The 20,297-nt window shown below is 38.0% G+C and overlaps 1 protein-coding gene across 8 annotated transcripts in view; it reads right to left on the bottom strand.

Annotated features, from left to right (window-relative positions):
• Positions 1-20,297, bottom strand: part of LOC137620736 (broad-complex core protein isoforms 1/2/3/4/5-like) — a 204,196-nt gene that overhangs the window by 162,626 nt on the left and 21,273 nt on the right. For 7 of the 8 annotated variants that reach the window (XM_068351106.1, XM_068351109.1, XM_068351110.1 and 4 more), the window contains exons 3-6: positions 14,157-14,370; positions 13,671-13,850; positions 10,254-10,476; positions 9,352-9,522 (exon numbers count right to left, since the gene is read on the bottom strand). In XM_068351106.1, the coding sequence (XP_068207207.1) occupies positions 9,352-9,522; positions 10,254-10,476; positions 13,671-13,850; positions 14,157-14,370 (788 nt within the window). The remainder of the gene's footprint in view (positions 1-9,351; positions 9,523-10,253; positions 10,477-13,670; positions 13,851-14,156; positions 14,371-20,297) is intronic. The other variant, XM_068351107.1, reaches the window with a different exon arrangement.

The raw sequence follows: 20,297 nt of genomic DNA, 5'->3' as shown, positions 1-20,297 counted from the left end.
CAAGCCCCTCAACCCAAATTAGAACCATCAAGACTGAGGCAATGGCTGATGAAGACTCACATAGACCTATAGGTCTCAACAAACCCCAGCCAGTTCTTTTTAGTTCAGAAGGATGGCAAGGCCACGTTCAAAAGCAACTCTGCTGTGCCAGAAAAACGGTTCTAGCTAGGAACTCAAAAATTTACCTACAAAAGCCGAACTACTTTCACAAGATGAAAACAAACAATGAACAAGAAAAAACTTATGAAATGAAATGGGTACAATAGAATAAGAAATAAAACAACTAAGGAGAATCTAGCTGTCTCTTCGAGGTGACAGTTGAAGCTGGTATCATACAAAACACTGAATACGGCTCGTAAAAAAAAACTCTACCGTGAACAATACAGTTTGATGTGACCAGGATATCTTTGTCCATGGCAATAAGAAAAAATAGGAATAAAAGGGGTGTGATCAAACATACGTTTGTTCAGCTGGGATAAGTGGTCAAACTGAACTACTCATATTTTCCCATTTGAACTGAAAATTTCACATAAAAGAAAATATTTGATATCCTGTCAGGGTACATACTGTATACAGTAGACTAAAGCAAACTTTAAAATTTGAAAATAAAAAATTACTGCTTTTTCCCTTTATGTGATAATTGGAATGAAGCTCATTAGATAAGCAAAAAACAGTGAAACCCTAACATTTTCTTGACTAACAATTCACCAACTTTGCCTAACATTGTTTATTAAAAAAAATAAGAGCAACAACCTACATACTGTATATGGCGAGGAAATCAGCCATAGTTGTATTAAACAACCAGAAAAAGAATCCCCCTGTTTAATATGAATTTACTATGCAAAATGACACACTCACATTAAGAACCCACACACAAGGACAAGTGTGCACAAATTTTTAATAAGAAAAAATAAAAATCTATGGTAATGCTTCAAAAACAAAAGGAAAAGAAATCAGATTTTGCATCAGGCACTGTGAGATATTCATACACTCCTGAGTATACCATAAGGTTTATAAATTTCAAATAATTAACATATATAGATTTCAAATAATACAAATATTTTCAGGTAATATATATTGTAACAGAGTACTTGCTTAAATATCCTCAAATGCGATGTTTCCCCATTTTTCGTATAGAAAATAAAACAAAAAAGAACTTTATTCAATACTGGTATGTACAGTAGTGATAAAAGATAATGGCTAGGAAAATAAATTACACTTATAGATGATATAATCAAACAGGAGGCACACCAGTTTTCTATTAACCACCAGGTAAAAAGTATCCCATTTCCTGAGAAAAGGCTCACCATTTCCCTCCCACTCTATAAAACCTAAACAATGTGAAAAAATAACAACATACTTTACCCAAGAATTAAAGGCACACAATTTCCCTTCCATTCTATAATAAATGCCGTTATGAAATTCATTATTTCCCAATTCTATAAATATTCACTCACCAATATGCTTCAAGCAACAGCTTTCAGGAAGAAAATGTAGATATAAATGTTTCTACCAGATTTAATAATAGCCTGACCATAAGCTCACAGCAAATTCACCAACACCAGTAGCGTATATTCACACACTTCTCCCTCAGCTTACTACATTATATAAGGCAGGAGGGTATATATAAAGATTTGGTAAGTATTGAAATAGATTTTTATCTTAAATTCAAATTAATCTTACCAAACATTCATATGCTGATTACCACATTAAGTAGGATATATGGATAGTGATAGACGTAACTGGGATACCTAAATCCACCTGAATGTAAACAGGATATATAAAGTAATGAAAATTCCATGAATACTTCATATATGCAACCAGTTTTTGCTCCCTTTAATTTTCATAACCTGAGGATGGTGACAACATGAACTATCACTTACATGAGTGAATGACTTGAAAGGCACCATAAATAAGGCTTACTAATAGCATTAGCACAATAAATGATGCCTATTAATTGTATTAGTGTTATAATCTTGTACCTGTGACTCAATCACGCAAGAAAAGAACAAGATTTCAATAAACTACAATGCCTTAAGATACAAAGGTACTTCATCTATGCACAGCTATATGTATCTTGATAATTCCCAAAAAATTATAACTGGAAGAGATGATGAAGGGAGGATGGTTTCCTCTATTTAGTTCAAGGTAACTTATACACTGCAGTAACCAAAGGACAAACAATACTGCATAAATCTTGAACAATCTGATAGGAAAGGATTATAAAATTTAGCCCAAAAGCCATGCTCTGGGACCATTACAGTCACGTCTTTCAAATAATAGGAAACACACACTATTATACCTCCACTGAGCTCCACCGCAACTTCCTAAAAAGATAGATTCTTTTTAAGAGATTATAAGGGGTGATGAACCCTCTTAATCACATCTTCAACTTACGCAAAAGTATAGAAGCTTCAACCAGATTACAGTTTGCTTCACCTATCAACTTCTTCAGTATGAAAAAAAAGCAGTCTGGGAAGAAAATACTTGACCATTCCTAATACAAGTAAAAAATTCCCTACTTGTTTCTGAACTGTAAGCTTCTACATTCAAAGAAGACCTCAGCTCTTGCACCTTTCCAGGTCCTCTCCCACAAATGAGTTTAATTCAGGCTTGAATACATCTGGGTGGATTCTTCAATTTTTAATAAATATTTGTTTTGCAGTCTGGTCAGAGTGATAAACACTTTGCTAGAATTGAAGCAAACATAGTATTACAATGCTTGTAACTTTACTAAATAGTTTTGCTCCAGCAAAAGCTATGAAAAAAAATTATTATTTTAGGTCTCAAAAAACCAATAGAATTAATGGGCTTAAAAGGAGGACCAGATATACATTTAGGAACTACATCTACATACTAGATATGCCTAGAGAAAGGAGGAGCCTCAATAATGAAGGATCAACTAAATTTAGTTATATCCATCCCTTTTTTTTAAACTCAAAACAGTTTGGTGTAAGTGTTGTCTTAGGATTATTATTGAATTTTGAAGAAATACATTACAAAGAGTTGTTGTTAATGGTCACCATACCACGTACAGTACAAGATTGTGATATTTGGTGATCCTCAGTGTAGTGTTGTTGACCCATTGCTTTTCATACTACATACACAAGTGTTTTCATCATATCTCAAAAAGCAGGAAAACTAAATAACATTGTCTAGAGGGGGTTGGTAGAAGATATTACTTTTGACTTTGACCAATTAAAAGTAGAATGATCATTGACACTGGAACAGAGAACTATCAGACATTCTTTTAGAAGAGATAATGGACAACCAGAAGCATGAGGGGGATCATATGTAGTTTTTTTTTTTTTTTTTTTTTATAGATGCAGAGACCAAGGTTGATCTGATACAAGAAGCCATATATCCAGAAATAATTTCCTTATGGACAAAAAGGGGCCTCCTGGGATTCAGTGATATTTAGGACTTGTTCACCACCATTTTGATGATAGCAAAAGGGGGAAAAGCTAGATTTGACTAATCCTACACCATAGCATCCATTGGCTAAGCCAGAAGGTCAAGCAACGGACACCAGAAAACATCCAGTCTCCGGCGATTGATAGATTGATTTGACGTTTTCTGGCATCCTGACATCTAAGGTCAGTCTCCAGTGAAAGGAGGTAGTAAATTTGTACAGGTTAACCCAAAATCTTATAAAGTTGTTCATAATTTTGATGGTGTAATGATTATTCCACCCGCATGGTTGATCTTCCTTGCTCAGTTTATAAGCGAGGATTTTCAACTTCCTTGGGACATACAGCAGACTGTTTAATATTCATTGACTCTTGCACAGGAACTGCAATGGCCTACATGATGCAACTATGCTAAAGTTGCACTCCATCCTTAGACAAACACACTTGAATATAGCAACAAATCTAAATTCTTGATTTCTAGATTGACATCAGCTTGACAAAAGGTGTTTTTTTTTTATTTGGCATAGATCCAGAATCGTTGGAACAAGTGTCAACTTGGGAGACAAGAACAAACTTCTTCAAAGAAGCCAATGGTGACCAGAAAACATGTCCACCTGCTGGAAGGAAGTAGCTAGTGGATATCTGCTTTCCCTCTGATGAGTAAGCCCAAAAATATATTTATCTATCATCATCTCTAAAGAAACTAACCGTCAAATTTAATTAAGTTGAGACTATATTGGATCGAGTAGAATATCCAGATTAACTTGAAGGCTCAAAATGTATTCCTTGACCACTTGGCTCTTTGATAAAAAGTTTGAATGGGCTAATCAGTCTCTAGATAGAGAAGATTTCATAACCTAAAAGATGGAATCATTTCACATCTAGAGCCATGACTCTCGTGAAGACGTGCTAAGTTGTGCTTTAGCCTAACCAGAGAGAACAGATTGTTATGTCTTCCCTTGGTAATCAAATCTTGGGTACTCACACAAGTCCACATGAATAAGGACATTAAAATAAAAAATTTTAAGTAATTTTTATTTTTCCTAACATACTTACCGAGAACTACTTTCTTAGGAGTTACCTGTAATCTCCTCTCTACCGACCAGAGTTTTGTGTAGGATACCCTAAAACCCGTTTTCTATGGAGGGCTATCTCGGGCGTAAGAGAACGTGACCCGAGGGTAGCTTTTGCGCTAGGTCGAGGTCCGCCTGGGTCGTGATCGTCAGTAAGTTCTCTGGTCGCGACGTGTCACCACGTCGCTCTCGTTCTCTCTCGACCCTTTGTGTGCGCCGCGTGTGTCCCACGTGTTTACCGCGTGGTAACTTGTGCTCATCCCTTGTGTTCCTGTGTGTTCACTACCCTTCCTTGTGCTTCCCAAGTGTATTCCTTTGATTCCCTGTGTCTCGTGTTTGTGTGTTATGACTCACACAAGTTCATATGAATAAGGACATTAAAATATGCATTTTGTAGATCTAAATAAAACATTGTACTGTTGTGGCTTAGTAGAGGCATTTGATGTAGGTATTAACTTTACAACTCTGTCTTGATAAATACAATGAAGGGAACATTCTCATAACCAATGACAGGCAGAAAGCATACACCTTAGAACTTGCATGCGGGATATGAATTTTGTCCGCTGACTTCATGAACTAAGCCATACTAGAGCTCAACATATAAGTACCAATTGTCCAAGACCTTCAAATTAGATGAAGAACTGAAACATTTACTACTCCCTCTTATTTTACCTGATCACATCAAAAAGTTTTGCAATTCTCTCAATAGTAAAATAAAATGCTTCAGCTTAACAAGTTCTATACCAGAATTAGAGTATACTACCTGAGCATGCAAATCTGGGGCTGATATGGTTGCTTGACCAAGCAGGAAGTACATGGTCCCAGAAAAGCAGGATAACACTCTGGTATTTAGATGCCAGAAGTCTGTAGAGGGTCACAGATGAGATATAAAACTCCACTAGTCTTGTAAGTCCCTACAGCAGAATGGATAGTAGTTTGAGTAAAAAACAAACTAAAAGTGACTTCCTCCTCCACTTCCACAGGAGAGCAGACAGCCTTTTGTAAGGAAAACTTGTAAGTATGAAGTAGGACAGAGCAAAAGTTCTGGTAAGCACTAGTAAACTAGCACAAGTTAACACCTGAAAATGTGTGCAAACAGCTCAAATCCTATTGTGCGAGAGGTGAGCGCCTAAAATGGTAGTTTAATGTTTTGTATAGGCATATTATTTTGTACAGACAGCAGATGGCTCAAGGCCAGGCTTAAAATTGGCTGGAGTTTTAGAAGTAGGCACTCAACGGCTCACTTACATGTGAATAATACCAACTACATAAGTGATGAACTGGTGAAGTCCAAGTGAAAGGGTGGCTATCTGCGGAGAAGCAAACTCTTTAAAGCTCACTGTCAAACAAAATATGACAAGTGTACAATTAGCAGTCATCTCAAAACAGCATTGGCAAAGAAGTAGCTGTAAGACTGCTAGCAGGTGGAAAAATTATAGTGCTATCCTTAGAGATCAGAAATCCCAGAATTTAAAAGAGAGAAAAGAGTCAAGACTTTGAGAAAGTCAAAGAATATTGCATTGTAGTGCAATTCTAGGAGAGCAGTCATTATGAGCTGAAGCTGAAGGATTTCTTTACTAACAGGCATACTGCTGTCTTTCTTGATAGAAAGTTTCATCTTTATGGACCTAACAACTAGAACAATTAATTGGAAAAATTTTGTTCCTCCAGTGGTACGATTTTTCTTCATCTTTTACAACAAATGAGACTACAGTATATCAAAATCGCTATCAAAACGTGAAAGCAAGCCCCAAACTGGCACAGATGTCAGGCCATGTGAGGTAAGTGCAGGTGGCACAAGCTAAACTTCACTGCTTATATCATATTCTCTGCTCTCATGTTTAACTGTAGTTACCCATGTGGTTTTGGCAGATGAAGAGGCACTGACATTCTACTAGAGCGGGAGTCTTAAAGTGTAAGCAATAAGGAAAATAACGGAATAGAAAGTTCTCGTTATCTCCTCTACTATTTCAAAATGCCTTTAGTGACAGGTCTTGATTAAGGCTATACATAACTTTTGAATTTGCACAAAAATCTGTGCTTATGCCTGATGTGGCTGTTAAGTCCTAGTCTGTGGTGGAAGAGTCGCGGACAGTGTTCACAAGGGAGGGTAGGTGGTGGGCGGGGCTGTTCTAATCGCTCTCTCCTTCTTCTCCTCCTAGCCTCCTCATTTTGTCTCCTCCTCTCCTCGAAGTCCACGGTGCCATGGTGTACTGTACTCCTCCAGGTTTTCCTGTCCCTGGCTGTTTCTTCCCATGAGGAAGGATCGATGTCAGTTAGAGCCAGGGTGCGCTTTAGTTGATCTTTATAGCGCATTTTTGGGGCTCCTCGTGGTCTGGTGCCCTGGGTCAGTTCTCCGTAGAATATTTTCTTTGGGAGCCTAGATGGATCCATCCTATGCACGTGTCCTATCCAGCGGAGGCGGTGGTGGATGATGGTGCCCTCCACGCTGGTCAGCGAGGCAGGTTCTAAGACTTCAATGTTGGTGGTGTGGCTCTCCCAGGGGATTTTCAAGATCTGCCTCAGTGTCATTTGTTGGAAGCGTTCTAGGTTTTTAATATCGTTTTTATATAGCGTCCATGTTTCACATGCATACAGGAGCGTGGAGAGGACTACTGCCCTGAACACCATTATTTTGGTGGTAATTGTCAGAGCGTGGTTGTTAAATACGCGGCAGTTGAGTCGGCCAAAGGCGGAGTGGGTTGCCCTGATCCTGTTCTCCACGTCCTTTTTGCTTGTGGGAGTTGATGTCAGGATGCTCCCTAGGTAGGAGAACTAGTCCACCTGTTCTAACAGTTGGTCATTCACTGTGGTATTGAAGTTGGGGAGCATCAGTCCTGGTGGATGTTGGACGAGGGTCTTTGTTTTGTCTGAGTTGACTTGCATCCCAAAACGTTCGTAGGCAGAGTTGTATGCATCAGCTAACGACTGCAGGTCCTCTGCCGTCTGACCTGGGGTGGCATTGTCGTCAGCACACTGCAGTTCTCGCACTGCACACATGGTGGTCTTGGTTCTGGCGCGGAGTCTAGCGAGGTTGAAAGCGCCTCCATCCATGCGGAAACGTAGGTCGACTGAGGGTGTGTCTGGGGGAATCTCGTTGAGCATTGCTGCGGTGTATAGCGAGAAACACGTTGGGGCCAGAACACAGCCCTGCTTCAGGCCGCCGTTGATGGGGAATGGGTCTGAAAGAGAGTTCTGGTGGCAGACTCTCCCAACCATTCCGTCATGGAGGGCACGCACCAGCTTGACAAAATCGGGTGGGCAGCCATATCTTTCGAGGACAGCCCACATGGCAGGTCGAGGTACTTTGTCGAAGGCCTTTTTCAAATCCCAGAAGATGAACATTATGGGCTGTTGTTGTTCGAGGCTCTTCTCTTGTAGTTGTCGCGCACAGAAGATCATGTCTATGGTCCCGCGGGAAGGTCGAAAGCCGCACTGGGACTCTGGCAGGACGTCTTCTGCGAGAATAAGGAGGCAGTCAAGGAGAATCAGAGCGAAAATCTTACTCGCGATACTTAGTAGTGATATTCCCCGGTAGTTGTTACAGTTCTCCCTGTCTCCCTTCTTGAAGATGGTAGTGATGTTTGCATCGCGGAAGTCACTGGGGGGGGGGTCTTGGTCTCCCATATTTTCAGTATAAGGAGCATCAAACGGTTCCTCAAGCCGGGGCCACCGTGAGTGAGGAGCTCCAACGGGATGTTGTCTGGCCCTGGGGCTTTGCCGGGCTTCATGCGCTGCAGGGCCTTGTTGAAGTCATGGATGGAGGGTGGTAGTGCCATCCAGTGACGGACGGGATGCTGCGGGGTCATTCGCAGGAGATCGTCTGGGGTGTCTGCTTGGTCATTGAGGAGGTTCTCAAAGTGAGACCTCCACCTGGCCAGGATGCCCTCGCATATTCAGTTTATGACGAAGTTTTGATGGTATGATTTTCAATACAATTGGAGTAATATTAGTGGAGAAAAATTTACTATTTCTTTTTTTAATCGGGATTTTTGCTAATAAATCAAAACATTTTTAATCAAATGATTTGAATCTTGTATATGACGAAGGTGTTTTATATGTCCAAACTCTAAAAAATATATAGAAAGGGTGTATTTTGAATAATTAAAAAAAGAAATGCAGAACATAGCAGACTGTCTCCTTAAATTCTTTTTGTATTTTTTTTCTAGAAATCAGTATTATTATTTTTTTTTTATAAGCAGGCATGTTTTTTCTTTCATTATCTCTGGGGTATAATGCGCCACTTGTAATCGTGTAATGCGCCACTGTTGGCGCATGCGCCATAGGTTGGCCACCCATGACCTACGCCATATCAATCTTAATAGTTTAGGAAAAAAAAAAAAAGATAGTGAAAAGTAACTAACTGAGACAGAAGTGTGTAATTATGCAATAATAATGGAGATGAGGATTTTATGAGCTGCTGTTTCAAATATAAGGCAGGCTATTTAAATCCAGTAGACTTTTGTTTCCACATTTTCTTGCCAAAAGCTGATGATTGAAGCACATAAAACATTTGAGTATTGAGCAGAATTCAATGAAATACAGTACTTACCATTCGTATTTGTAAATTTTTTTAATACATGACACTTAAAAATCAAATCCTGGTTTGAACAGAAGACTAGATAAAATTTCATTTGACTGTGTACTTCTATTCAAGATTATCAAAGTTTTAGTTCCAACTATTGCCCTATCCACATTACAGTTTTAAGTCTACAAAATAAAAGAATGACAATGGTCAAAAAGGTAAAAATCCACAACCATGCATAATTTTAAGACATACTTAAGAAAATAACAAAAAACACAGAATATCTTTAGATTAGGAAAGCACAAAGGAGGGAAAATAAAAAATACCAAAGCAAATTACTTACCATCTTGAGACTTGATTTGCGGTGGTGGAACATACGAGGGTAATAATGGTCCGGGGGGCGGGGGAGCATTTGGGGGAGGGGCCTGCTGGGTTGTTTGTTGTGATGAGGAAGAGGCTGAACTTCCCTCCCTTAAATAGGCCTCTGGAATAAATGCATCATCTCCGGCTAAATCTGGGGAAAAAACATATAAAAATTACACTAAAATACCTTCAAATGTACATAAATAATCCTCGCCAAAACAAAATTTTAATTAAAAACTAAAATCGAGCCTATATTGTTAAATTTATGCTCATGAATGGCAATTCTTTGCTATATCTTAAAAATTTGTATTAAGTACTGCGATTTAATACAGACCTGTTTACCAAATCAAGAAATCATTTACGTTCTCTAGATATTTGTGCAAATGTCCACGATTCTCATCTTTTTTAGCCAGAGAGTAAAAGGACGTCTAATATACATGGGTCACTTGGATCCACAGTTTTCTATTATATTTCTTATGCAAATAGTAAGTGATACAGCAAGAATTCCAAATATTGTAAGAGAGAATCCATTACAACATAAGTGAGATGAAAAAAAAAAAAAAAAAATATATATATATATATATATATATATATATATATATATATATATATATATATATATATATGTAATAAAAAATAAATAAATAACAGCGTCCATCATGAAGTCCTATAAACTTCCTACCAGCAGGTTACATTAATTAAAACAAGCCTGGTTCTGTAGAAAACATGAAAGGAAAAAAAAACTACATATTCTTTCTTAGTGAGGAAAACCAGCTGGGAAACCTAATCCTTAGCAAAACAAAATATGTCAAAAGTACACTTTAAAAGGTAAAGTATACTCAAAATAATGCAATTATAATAAAACTTTAAATCAATATTTACCATCAAAGGCAGAGTCACTGCAGTCTTTTAGTTCAACCATCTCTTGCTTAACAGGAATCATTTCTGAATCTGAATCATTCCCGGAAAGACGGCTGTCATCATTGGGCGTTTGGGGTTCCTGGCTTGGTTGGTGGACGTCAATAGACAGTCTTGGTCGTTTTGGACTCACGGAATCAGAGTCTCCCTCCGGTGGCCTTGGCGAAGATGACCGTAAAACTCTCTGCTGTAAGTAACAGAAATGGATGTAATTTGTAATAGAACCAAATACACTTATAAAGTTAAAATTCATATTTCTCTTTGGAAAAACATTAAATACTTTAATGTTATTCCAATGGAATAATGTTTTTCCCACTTTTTGTTGGACAAAACTGGTTTCTATTGGAGTTGAAAAATTTTAATTGTTCCCTATTATTTAGACGTGCATCTTCCCCTTCTTGATACACTAACTATAAGTCATACCCAATGCAATACCTTACATATCTCACCTATGTTAAACAGATGGAGTTATGAATATGGAACATGTATAATACAGTAGTGTACTTTTTCTATTTATTCTCATCTATGAAATGTTCACATAACATTTTCCCCATACTTTAAAAGCTTTCATGCAGTTATAGAAAGACTCAAGCTTTTCAATTTTCAAACATTTTATAATTATTATCTTGCAGAGCCTTACAAAATCATCGGGATATGTATGTAGCCTTGAAGTTGAATGAATGTACTACTGCTAAAGTGTTGCTGGCCTCGTTGACTGGCCAGATAGTGTTAAATTGGATCCCTCTCTGGTTACTGATTTTTTTTCCTTTGCCTATACATACACCGAATAGTCTAACCTATTCCTTACATATTCTCCTTTCCTCCTACACCTGACAACATTGAGATACAGTGAACCCTCGCTACTTCGCGGTTCGACCATCGCGGATTCACCACTTCGCGGATTTTTTCCATAACCCATATATATACAGTAATATATATATATATATATATATACTGTATATATATATATATATATATATACTGTATATATATATATATATATATACTGTATATATATATATATATATCTAAAGTAGGAAGATGTGATGTAGTTCTAAGGGAAAAGTATGGGAAATATGTCTGGGTAATAAGCAAAGCTCTACCTCCAGTTTGTTTCTACATTATGATCAGAGATAAATGTAAACAAAACATTGGTTGCCATTTTTTATCGTGCTTTTTAGCATGTTTAGGAAATGCATGATATAAAATCACCTTTAATATTTGTGCCTGTTTTAGTTTAGGGTACTGTAGTACATGCATTAAGTGTTCTGTACATTAAAGGGTAGTTTGTTAACAGTACTACGTACAAGGGAAGGTTTTAAAAGTCTGAATATACATGTTGAATAAATAGGTAAATATGGTGTCACTACTTCGCGGATTTTCACCTATCGCGGCCGCGACTGGAACCTATCTACCGCGATAAACGAGGGTTCACTGTATATTAAAAAAAAATTTCTCTTAAGGGGTAAACTACTGCACTGTAATTGTTCCGTGGGTACTTTCCACCTGTTAAGGATAGGAGGAACTTAAGGTCCGGGAAGCAGCTTGTTTAGGAGACACTCCAAAATCAAACCATTCTTCTTTAGTCTTGGGTAGTGCCATGGCCTCTGTACCATGTCTCCCACTGTCTTGAGTTCAAGTTCTCCTGCTTGAGAATACACTCAAGCACATTACTCTACCTGTTTCCATATTTCCTATCATCACAGGGATTTTTTTCCGTTGAAACCCTTGGGCTTAGAGCATCCTGTTTTTCCAAACAGGTTTGCAGCATAGGTAGTAATATTTATAATAACAATGTACTGTTTTCAAATCTCTATATATATTTACCTGACTAACTATCAATTACATACCAACTATCAGTTACATACCAACAAGCTTTCGATTCCTATTGGTTTGTATTTCTTTGCAATAAATTGGGATTAATTATTCTGTTTCTATGCATTATACTGGTCATAAATTTGGAAGCCTATAACTTTGTTTAAAAAATTCTCCCACTAGAATTATTCTCTTCTAATTTAATGCCATCGTTAGCTCTTAAAAATGGACTTGACTAGTCTTCAGCTCAATTTAAAACTCAGAATGAAATTTTTACAACTACAGTACCATGAGAAAAAATGAATAACTTACCGAGCATTAACTCCCATTTTATGAAATTATTTTTCAAGGACATCCCTTTGTCAAGGGCCATCTGTGTCGCAGAGTAGTATAGGCTTACACAACACTCAAATATTTGCTATTTACTACTGTATTTCCCGTGTCATAAAACACACCTTTTTTCATGAAAAATGGACCCCAAAATCACCCTGTGTCTTAACACTAAGAAAAAGTTGTATAGGGTAGTTTGACAACCCTCAAACACCCAACTAATGACAAACAAGCACCAGGCATTAAAATATAAACCTACAATTACCCTTATATGTAATAAATAGATTTATTTTTATATAGCACTTTGTTTAATGAAGTACATGAGCAAACATGCCAACTAGTGTTCTCCTAGTAGATGACGCTATGACATATTAGTTGTTTATGCAGTACTTATCTATTTTCTCGTATTTTGTTGATATTTTGTAATAAAGCAATATTTTGATAATGACTTTTTGCCTGAGTTTCGAAATAATACAAATAAACAGTTGCTGAATACGACCTTGGAAACATCCTCTCACTGTTAGTTAAATGCAGTGTTACCAAGTTTAAGTTTACAGAAAAGTAATTAGACCTAGAGTCACACATAGAAGCAAAAGTATTCCACCAAGAGGAATTTCAAGAGACTTCTTTAATCAATAGTTATTTTTTTGTGAAAACGTGTAGGTTAATATGAGGAATTTGGGAAACATTAGAATTTTACTTCTTTGCCAAAATTTGATTAAGAAGATTTGGCAACACTGCTTTCATGTAAACAACACTTGAAACACCTCACACTAAATGAGCAGTTGTGGTAGCAAATACGACTGGTTAAGTGGTTTCTTGAATGAATATGTAATCAAATTTGGATAGCCAGCGTGCACCTATTTAATATTAACTTAAACATTTCACAATACACCCAAAATATGAAAATTTACAGTGCCTGATAAAAATCACACGAGTCGCTAATTAAGAATTGCTGCTAAGATAGCTTGATTATTCAAAATTTCTTTTTTTCCAAAAAAGCTTTGCTAATTTAAGGATGCGTCTTATCACTTGCAGCGTCTTATGACATGGGAAATACGGTATTTTCCTTGATCTAAGCAAGTTACAAAAAAGTTGATCAGGAAGGTGGTCTGAACTTTTTTATTACTTTATAGTACAACTACATTACAAAATCAACCTCAAGGATATTAGGATTCTCATATTTATACTGTATACAATATAAAAACAACACAATATATTTAATTCATGACTAACCTTTTCACTGTCCTCAGCAAGGCCTCTTATCTTCAGCATTTCAGCAGTTTTAAGAAATCTGGCTAAATTTTCTTGGTGAACATTTACTTCCCCCTGATATATAAATCTCAGAAGCTTCTCTAAATCTGCAAACCGTACCTCAGGTGGTAATATAACAATAGGGTGCTGGCACGGATTTGCCTGAAAACAATCAAATATGAGGTATAATTACATTCTAATTAATAGTAATAGTAATAAAAAAATTTCCACAAGATATGAAAAGATAGGAAAAAAATGATGGGTAGGTTATTCCCGCATATATTTTCATAATTTGCTAACACCCATTATGAACAAAAAATAAAAGACCCAAGCACAATAAACATTTAATTCAACATTTTAAATTTTCTTTATAAACACATGTCACAATCTAATAGAAAAACATAACTTAAGTAGTTTTCACCTAATTTGTTCTTAATAAAATCTGATAATAAAAATTTTATATCTTACTTTTAATAAGTCTCTAAAGAAAACTGAGCATGCTGAGAGCAGCATTTTGTGGGCCTTTAAAAACTGTCCTTCACAGGCTAAGGTGACGTCAACAAAATCTTGATCGTTTTTAAACCCATCCAAAGCCGAGACAAGGCTTTGATGAAAGTTATTCCAGCGGAGGCAGAACTCCTGTGCGTTAGCTGTCATCGCACTGGAGTCCTCCATCGCGCTCCTGTTGAAAAAAATATAAATACTTTATCAGCCATGATTTTATAATTCTATATCTTTTTAATACAATGTGTGTAAAGTACATACAATGCCTCATTGAAAAGTCAATTTCAAATGCTTGGATACATTAAACACTTTACTCAGTACCTGAAAACATAATGGTAAAAAACAGTTATCAATAAATTATCAACATTAACAAAGAACTTTTTTTTTCCATTACTGTATTACCAAATTGTAATGATAAAACTCAAATTACTGACCAGACCAACTAAAACTTATACAGGACCTAATGCTAGATGGCTGAAAAGTTTCATTCTTTAAAATGAAATAGTTTTAAACATTAATATAAAACATGACCCATTAAACCCTGAATCAACTTGAAATATTCAAGACAAAATTTTCAACATTTATGAGACATATGTTAATTATTATATACTAATATAAACTGTGGGCGCGGGGGCATAAAAACGTATCCCTGCGTGTCGTAAGAGGCAACTAAAAGGGACGGGAAGAGGGGGCTGGGAACCCCCTCTCCTGCATCATAATCCTGTGAGACATCAAAGAGGTGGAGGTGGGGGGAGAATGACTGCTTCTCGCACTCTAGTTTTGGAGTGTTTGAATGTGCATGGATGTAGTACGATAGAGTAAAAGATGTGAGATTGGAAGTATTTTTAGGAATAGAAGGATGGATATATTGGCTTTGTGTGAGACAAAGATAAAAGGGAAAGGTGAAGTGATGTTTGGTGAAATGTCTGGTAGTGTGTCTGGGATTGAAAGGGGAAGAGCAAGAGAAAGAGTGGCTTTATTGCTGAGTGAATGGATGACAGGTTAAGTAGTGGAATGGAAGGAGATATCATCTAGGTTAATGTGGGTAAGGGTTAGGTTGGGTAGGGAATGTTTGGCTTTTGTCAGTGCGTATGGGCCAGGTTGTGAGAAAGCGAAATGAGTTCTGGAATGAATTAACTAGGTGTGTTGAAGGACTGGGTAGAAGGAATTATGTAGTTGTCATGGGTGACGTAAATGCAAGAGTGGGCGCTGGAGAGGTAGAAGGTGTCATTGGGAAGTATGGCGTACCAGGTGAAAATGAGAGTGGTGAGAGACTGGTAGATGTGTGTGTTGAGCAAGAGATCGTGATAAGTTCTAGCTTTTTCAAAAAGAAAGATAAAAATAAGTATACATGGGTAAGAGTGGCAAATGGAAGAGTGGTAGAAAGGGCATTAATGGATTATGTGTTGATAACTAAAAGAATGTTTGGAAGATTGAAAGACGTGCACATGTTTAGGGGTATGGCTAACGGTATGTTTGATCATTTTTTGGTGGAAGGAAAATTAGTTGTAGCAATAGAGTGGGGGAATAGAGTAGGTGGATGTAAAAGGGAGATAGTGAGGGTTGAAGAGCTAAGTTGTGGAATGATCTTCCTAATCGGGTAGTTGAATCAGTAGAACTTCAAAAGTTCAAAGTTGGAGCAAATGTTTTTATGTTGAAAAGGCTGCTGACATGAGTCTTTTTATAGTTTATATAAGACATATCTGTTTTTGACGTTGTTAATAGTTTATATTGGACATATCTGTTTTGACGTTACTGTTTTTAGAATGATTTATTGTTAATTCATTCTCATCATTTATTTATTTCCTTATTTCCTTTCCTCACTAGGCTATTTTTCCCTATTGGAGCCCTTGGGCTTATAGCATCTTGCTTTTCCACCTAGGGTTGTAGCTTGGCTAGTAGTAGTAGTAGTAGTAGTAGTAGTAGTAGTAGTAGTAGTAGTAGTAGTAGTAGTAATAATAATAATAAAACCGGGGGTAAAAAGTAAATGTCAAGAAAGGTTTAAAATTGCATATGACAGAGTGAAAGTAAGAGAAACTGGTAATTTAGAGGGGGAGTGGAAGTTAGTAATAGAAAATTTTGTTGGGATTGCAAGTGATGAGTGTGGCAAGAAGTTTGTTGGAGGCAGCATGAGGAAGGGCAATGAATGGTGGAATGAAGGAGTGAAGGTAAAAGTGGAAGAGAAAAAGAGGGCTTTTGAAGAATAGCTGCAGAGTAATAGTGTAGAGAAATATGAAAGATATAGAGAAAAATGTGGAAGTAAAGCGCAGGGTAAGTGAGGCAAAGACGGCAGCTGACCTGAGGTGGGGTCAGGGATTGGGTCATTCATATGAAGAGAATAAGAAGTTTTGGAAAGAAGTGAAGAGAGTAAGAAAGGCTGGTTCAAGAATTGAAGAGACAGTGAAAGATGGAAATGGAAGGTTGTTAAAAGGAGAGGAGGCAAGGAAAAGGTGGGCGGAATATTTTGAAAGTTTACTGAATGTTGAGGATAATAGGGAAGCAGATATAACTGCTGTTGTAGGTGTTGAGGTGCCGGTAATGGGAGATGAGAATGAGAGAGAGATTACAAGAGAGAAAGTGAGGAGAGCACTAGATGAAACGAGAGTAGGAAAAGCATCTGGTATGGATGGTGTGAGAGATGAGATGTTGAAGGAAGGGGGTGTGACTGTACATGAATGGTTTGATGAGATTGTTTAATGAGTTTTGTGTTGTCAATGGTACCAGTAGATTGGGTTTGTGCGTGTATTGTACCACTATATAAGGGTAAGGGAGATGTACATGAGTGTTGTAATTCAAGGGGTATTAGTTTGTTGAGTGTAGTTGGAAGTGTATGGTAGAGTACTGATTAATAGGATTAAGGATAAAACAGAGAATGCAATCTTAGAAGTACAGGGTGGTAGAAGTACAGGGTGGTTTTAGAAGAAGAGGTAAGGGTTGTATGAATCAGATTTTTACAGTTAGGCAGATATGCGAGAAATATTTAGCAAAAGGTAAGGTGGTGTATGTTGCGTTTCTGGATCTGGAGAAAGCGTATGATAAAGTTGATAGGGAAGAGATGTGGAATGTATGGAAGGGTGTGTGAGAGAAGGAAGTTGAGAGTTAATGTGGGTAAGAGTAAGGTTATGAGATATACGGGAAGGGAAGGTGGTGCGAGGTTGAATGTCATGTTGAATGGAAAGTTACTTGTGGAGGTGGATCAGTTCAAGTACTTGGGGTCTGTTGCTGCAGCAAATAGTGGAGTGGAAGCAGATGTACATCAGAGAGTGAATGAAGGATGCAAAGTGTTGGGGGCAGTTAAGGGAGTAGTAAAAAAATAGAGGGTTGGGCATGAATGTAAAGAGAGTTCTGTATGAGAAAGCGATTGTACCAACTGTGATGTATAGATCGGAGATGTGGGGAATGAAAGTGATGGAGAGACAGAAATTGAATGTGTTTGAGATGAAGTGTCTAAGGAGTATAGGGTTAGGAACGAAGTAGTGAGGGTGAGAATGGGTGTAAGAAATGAGTTAGAAGCTAGAGTGGATATGAATGTGTTGAGGTGGTTTGGCTATGTTGAGAGAATGGAAAATGGCCGTCTGCTAAAGAAGTTGATGAATGCAAGAGTTGATGGGAGAAGTACAAGAGGAAGGCCAAGGTTTGGGTGGATGGATGGAGTGAAGAAAGCTCTGGGTGATAGGAGGATAGATGTTAGAGAGGCAAGAGAGCGTGCTAGAAATAGGAAAGAATGGCGAGCGATTGTGATGCAGTTCCGGTAGGCCCTGCTGCTTCCTCCGGTGCCTTAGATGACCGCGGAGGTAGCAACAGTAGGTGGATAACAGGGGAGGGTGGGCTGTGGAACCCTAGCAGTACCAGCCAAACCCGGTTGAGTCCCTTGTCAGGCTGGGAGGAACGTAGAGAGGAGAGGTCCCCTTTTTTGTTTCATTTGTTTGATGTCGGCTACCCCCCAAAATTGGGGGAAGTGCCTTGGTATAAGTATGAATGTATGTACTAATACATTGACATTTTTCAACAGAAAATCAAAAGAACATCAAAACCAAACATAAGACCAATGTATTAATAAAAGACTTGACCTACATCACCCTATTCTGGTACAGCATTATGGAAGGCCATACAGTATTATGGAAGGTCATACAAAAAGCAATATGATGAAGAAAACAGATTGACGAAAGAACTTCAAAGCTATCATAATCAAAATAACATCTACAAAAATTTTAAATACTCTTCCGTGAAACTCATTAAATTTTGGATATGAAGAATTAACATAGCTAAACCTTATGAAGCCAAAAAATAAAGTCCTTTGTGATTACTTGGAGAGAAAAAAAAAAATCAGATTTTTCTAAATACCAAATATTTTTAGGCATTTAGTATTTTTCCACATTATACAAACCTCAGACCTTTAATAAGAGTATTATTTCAGCAGAGCTGGAACTCAGCTGTTACAAATTCATAACCAGGTGTCAGCAGTTACAGGAGGATAGCGGTGAAGCCCAGCACCAACCCACTCAGCTTATCAAGTTGCCACTTTGACCTTCACCCTGGGGCTTGTGGGGTGTATGAGACAAGAGGTATTAACTTGCTAGGTTTCAGTCATATACAATCATGAAAGACCCTTTACCCTAAAGGGATATGTTGTCTTCAATGTAAGGCTAAAATAAAGTGATTTTATCTTAAACTAAAATGGAAGACAAACTCAGTATTGCAGCTAACCTGCATCAAGGTCTGATCCAGACACTTAACAGTTTGACCACTGCATTCAAGGGAAGGAGAAGGAAAGAGGAAAAAAAGCCAGCCATTCTTCCCTTCATCTTAGACTGATGTACCAATTACTTTCTAACACTAGATTCTTCTCGTTATGTAAGAGAGCTAGGTATGCTACAGCAGCTGCCGAGGAGAAAACTAGTGACTTGTGGGCAAATAGAGGGTTGTGAAGGCTGTCTGGTGTTTCCAGACTACAACCTTCAGCACTTGGCCCACTAACAGGCTCTTCCTAAAGGCTTACATGGCACCTACTGTACTCATCTGGTCTCATGAGCATGAGCCTCTCATGAATATTTCCAACCTTGACTTGCTGGCTCGGTTTGAGCTCTGGTTATCATATTTTGGAACAAGAAGCAGATGGTGCTTTAGGATTTCATCTTTTAGGTCCTGCCAGAGATGACAAGGAGGTTCTGCAGTTGTGGTCTGCAGGGCCGAGTTTGTTTCAGAAGACGTCTTAGTGCCTCTCAAGATAAAGATGTAAATCACCAAATTGTCGGACACTTGCCAAAAAGGCTAAGTAGGGGTCTGTTTTCAGGGCCCTCAGAATCTACACTGGGCATTTTGAGTTCTCTCAGAGGGAAGACTGCTCAAAGTTCTTCATGATGATAGCCAGCTCCCAAGATGAGGATAGGTCTATGCCTCTAAGTCTAAAGATTAGGTATATTTGGGTAATACTGTAACCTTTCACTGCTGAGACTGAGAAGAGCTTCTCTCAAGACAGAACCATAAGAAAGTGGGCTATCAGTTGAATTAAAGCTCCAAGAGGAAAAGTAACCCTTCCATGGCACCAATCCAAAAAGATGGTCCATTTTGCCTGACTAAATGCTGTGGAAGCCTTTTGAAGGTATCTAGACATGTCCTGTGGTGGGCCTCATGAAAAGACTTGCTTAGAGATGCTGGATAGACTCCTCCTATTGACATGTCTGAAAAAAGTAGCAGCTCTGGGAGAGGCAATTCCAATGAAGTCCCCTTCAAGAGATTCTCGTGCTTTAGCCACCTATTTTGATCAGCCCTCACTTCCTATTCTACAGAACTAGATGAAGATGACCATGAGTGAGGAGTTTCTCTAATGATAACAGACAACAGTGTGATTACTGCCAATGACTTGCTGTTGGATGTTGATGGTATAGAAAAGGATGCACTACCCCTCCAAGCCTTGTTGGTGGCCTAGTTGGTAACATCCTTGACTGGTGATTGCCAGACTGGGGTTCTAGTCCCGGTCAATTTCTTCAGTTTCTGTAACTTCATCATCATAGTGAGCTAAGGATGGAGGGTTTGAGGGGGGCCTGTAGGCCTACCTGCTGAGTCATTAGCAGCCATTGCTGGACCCTTCCTGGTCCTAGCTTG

This window comes from Palaemon carinicauda, chromosome 27 (assembly GCF_036898095.1).
Source record: "Palaemon carinicauda isolate YSFRI2023 chromosome 27, ASM3689809v2, whole genome shotgun sequence".
NCBI classification, from domain to species: domain Eukaryota; kingdom Metazoa; phylum Arthropoda; class Malacostraca; order Decapoda; family Palaemonidae; genus Palaemon; species Palaemon carinicauda.
The sequence above is the reverse complement of the archived record's forward strand: the minus strand, read 5'-3'. Positions and strand labels throughout refer to the sequence as shown.